This window comes from Cicer arietinum, chromosome 6 (assembly GCF_000331145.2).
Source record: "Cicer arietinum cultivar CDC Frontier isolate Library 1 chromosome 6, Cicar.CDCFrontier_v2.0, whole genome shotgun sequence".
NCBI classification, from domain to species: Eukaryota; Viridiplantae; Streptophyta; class Magnoliopsida; order Fabales; family Fabaceae; genus Cicer; species Cicer arietinum.
In genome coordinates, this window is record NC_021165.2 from 58,787,245 (window position 1) to 58,791,048 (window position 3,804).

Here is a 3,804-nt window from a genome sequence, read left to right on the forward strand (position 1 = left end):
AATGCCGTAATTCCAAAAAATTCATTCAGGGCTTAGTACGTACGATTGAGCCCTATTGAGTAATAATAAGTAATAACATATTAATGGTAACAGTGATGACTAAAATATGATTTAGAAACCTAAAGAATTATTGTCAATTAATGTATGTGAATATTGCATGATATTTGATTTTATAAAATCCTTTGTTAATTGTTATTGTAGTGCTCATGTTTACTTGAATAAAATTATAATTTCACTTGAATGCACCACTCGCTTGTTTTCTTATTTTATAATTGATAGAACTAGATTGTTCATTGTGAGTAGTTTGGTCTAAATGTTGAAATTTGATTGATATATATATATATATATATATATATATAATGTTGTAAACTTTGATAACTATCGTGGAATAATTGATATTTACGTAAACGTAAATTTTGATGAATATTGTGAATTCAAACTGAGAATTATCGAGTTGTGATCATCGAATAAGTATTAACTAGATGTTAGAGAGTTGTGAAGTGAAGATTATTTTATCACCATATAGGAGGGTCTGACAAGCCCAGTAATTTAGGGGAAGTATAATTCAATGAGCCTGACCGGATAGGGTTACAGTAGAACTGTAAGGTAAGACTGATAGACCTTGGGGGCATCTCTGGTTGAGAATTCTTAAGTGGATTCTTCTCTAAGGTTGGGAGCTATCGTGCAACACAAGAGTACCTTGACCAAGTGAGTTGAAGGGATCTATGAGGGTTTGGTCATTCATGAAATGTCTGTCCACTCATGTAGTGACATAGTATCAGTTCTCTTAACCAAGTACTTCAAAGTAGAATGGTACCAATGAAGAAGTATAGAGTTTAGGACATGCATATCATTTCATCCTTGTAACTGTTTTATTGTGATTGATTTGGGTTAACCTTATGTCCTTGAATATTTCTCATGTTTGTGCCAATTTGACTACCTTCGTGTTCCCCTCGGTTATCTTATATTGTTACATGAATTTAAAACTCATCATTCGTTGTTTGTGTTTGGCGTTTGCGATGGACGCAGACGAGTGTAAGTGATGACTAATACCCTCATAGTGTCGGAAGTCGTCTTATCTTGGAGACTTTTATTATATGTCTTTTGTTAAGTCATTTTTAAACATCTTTTTATTTTGGGAATTCCTGCTCTGATAGTGACACGGGTTGGGACTAAATTAATTTACTTTTATTACTAAACTTATTTACGTTTATTTCCAAAGAATTTTATTGTCTAATATTATGACTTCAAGAGGTTAAATTTGACGAATATTTTTAGATTAATATGACGTGTTAAGTGATTACGTGATGCTCTTCACAAACTGTATTAACTTTGATGTATTTTTTTTTCTATTAATACATTTGATTTTATTAATATAATTTGATTTTTTTAATTATTTTCATTTATTAAATTAATAATTATTTATTTATTAAAATAAAAAATAAAAAATTATAGATAGGCGTACCTCCTAATGAAAAAAAAAAAAAAACCTTTAAGTGATCGGAGGGCGATAATATAACTTCCTGATGGTCAAATCAAATAAGACATTTTAATATATAAAATTTTAATGTAGAAAATATCGGAGACTTTTAAAATTACAATATACTACAACAACAAAACTTCATGAACTCTTCAAATTCATATTACATTCACATTATAGTACAACTCTTAATAAAAAATTAAACTATATTCTTAAATGATAGAATGGGGTTCTTTCAATCCAACCAGAAAATTCATCATCATCGTCAAAATCATAATCCGGAAGCTCGCTAGGCTCATTGTCATCAAACCCATGAATGTGGATATCGTTGAAGTCACCAAGTTCGTCAAAACCATGTCCATAGTCATGAACCTTTCCAAAATCAAATCCAAACCCAAGGTTGGGATCCGCTAGAGCCTCAGGAGTAACAGATGGTTCAGGAAATTCCAAAACTCCAAGATCTGGTATTTCTAGCTCTTCTAGTAGATAAGCTACAAAATCACAGGCCTCTTCAGCATCTTTTTCAATGACTTCATTGTTTGATGAAACATCAAGCTTCTCAATCAAATTGGAAGTTGGTGTATTCAACTCAAGCACAGAAGAAGGTGATGTGTGTGAGAGTAAGCTCTCAGAGTCTGCAGTAGAAGAGTTTAAGTAATTACTCTTGTTATTTTCAAGAGTAGAAGAACCATCACCATTAACATTGATGCATTCTTTAGCCTTTGATTTTGCTTCAAGTTCTAATTGAAGTCGTTTGGCTTCATAGGCTTGAGAAGCCTCTTCAGGAGTGTTGAAAGTTCCTAACCAAATTCGAGTGGTGGTTGTTGGAATACGAATTTCAGCCGCCCATTTTCCCCACTTTCTCATGCGAACACCTCGATATTTCGGAGAAGATTGTCTCCTTGTTGGGATTGGTGTTGAAATTGTTGCTGGAAGTACCTTCTTTTTTTTAGGTTGCGTTAGACAATTCTTCTTTGTAATATTTGATTTTTCGTAGAAGCTATTTTCAGAGGAGAAAGACGTAGATACAAATGGAAGAGGGATGTCTATGAAACTTCTCTTTATTCTTTTAGACTTTAACTCATCTTCGGATGAATCAGTTGCATCAGGATCATCATAAATTATGCGCAATTTTCTCGACATAATATTTGAATCTTTCAAGGGACGAGGCCTTTGTTTGACTTTAGATGTGGATATTTTTCGAGGATCCAACATAGTTGAATTTTTTGTCTGAGAAAATTTTTGAAAAGGGAAAACGAAATAATTAAAGAAAGTAATCAAAGGAAAAAATGGTGAGGAAATCTCTCAATATTTCGGATGACATCTACTCTTAAAAACAAAAAGAGATAAAAAAAATAATGGTATATCAAAGTCATGAAAATACTAATCTACAATAATTCGTTTTTAGCCTTAATTGCACTGAAACAACTTGATTCACAAAAAATTGATCAGATTGCAAAAAAAGATATAGAGAGCGAAACACATCATAAGAGTCAACAATGTAGAAAAAATAGAGAAAATCGGGTGCTTCAAAAGCCCCGATTAATTCCAGAATAAAGTAAAATCACATAAATTTAACTCTTTGTATTCTTAAAAAGCGACTCCTTTGAAACACATCAAAACTTCAAGCTTTCTATGCTCTGTAACTTTTTCGTTTATTTTTCATTGAATCAGAGAAGACTACTATATCTCTCTCTCTCTCACTATCTCACTCTTTTTCGTTGTGTTTCTCTCACTCTTGACAATATTCAACGACAAAAATTTTAATCAAAATATACATATTTATAGTACTTCTTTAAGTCTCCGCTACTATTACGACTTGTGTTGACAAATATATTATATTAGTGGAAGTGACTTGTGTGAAGCACAAGTTAATTTTCATTCGCAATAATAATAATTATTTTAAATTATTATTGTTTTAATAATAATTATATTTTGTTACAAAAATAATAAGAAAATATTTATTAAGTATAATTTCTATCATTAAGATGTAAATATGATTTTATATATAAATATTCATTCCTGTAAATTTAATTTAATTTAATATTCGTTTACATGTATTATGTGTAATTTCTATGTTTAAAATTGTTTACTCTCTTGTGTATTTAAGAGTAATTTTAATTTTATAAAATATTTATTTTCTTGTATTATGATTATAAAGTTTTTTTTAATCTTAAAATCTAAGATAAAATATATCACCTAATAATATCGATATTTGTCGTTGACTTAAGATTTAAGATCTTTGTGATTATAATTTTATATAATAAATATTCACATCTTTATGTTATATATATACATATGTGTATATATAAAATCAATAATTC

At 29.8% G+C, this 3,804-nt stretch overlaps 1 protein-coding gene across 1 annotated transcript; it reads right to left on the reverse strand.

The window, feature by feature from the left end:
* Positions 1 to 1,684: 1,684 nt before the first annotated feature.
* LOC101490098 (ethylene-responsive transcription factor ERF119-like) lies at positions 1,685 to 2,695 on the reverse strand. The gene has a single exon (XM_004507184.2). It carries the CDS (start codon positions 2,693 to 2,695, stop codon positions 1,685 to 1,687), a length of 1,011 nt encoding a protein of 336 aa, XP_004507241.2.
* Between the last annotated feature and the right edge of the window lie 1,109 nt (positions 2,696 to 3,804).

Excerpts from the sequence above, each read along its gene's own strand:
- LOC101490098 (XM_004507184.2), bottom strand. The coding sequence starts at position 2,695 with ATGTTGGATCCTCGAAAAATATCCACATCTAAAGTCAAACAAAGGCCT.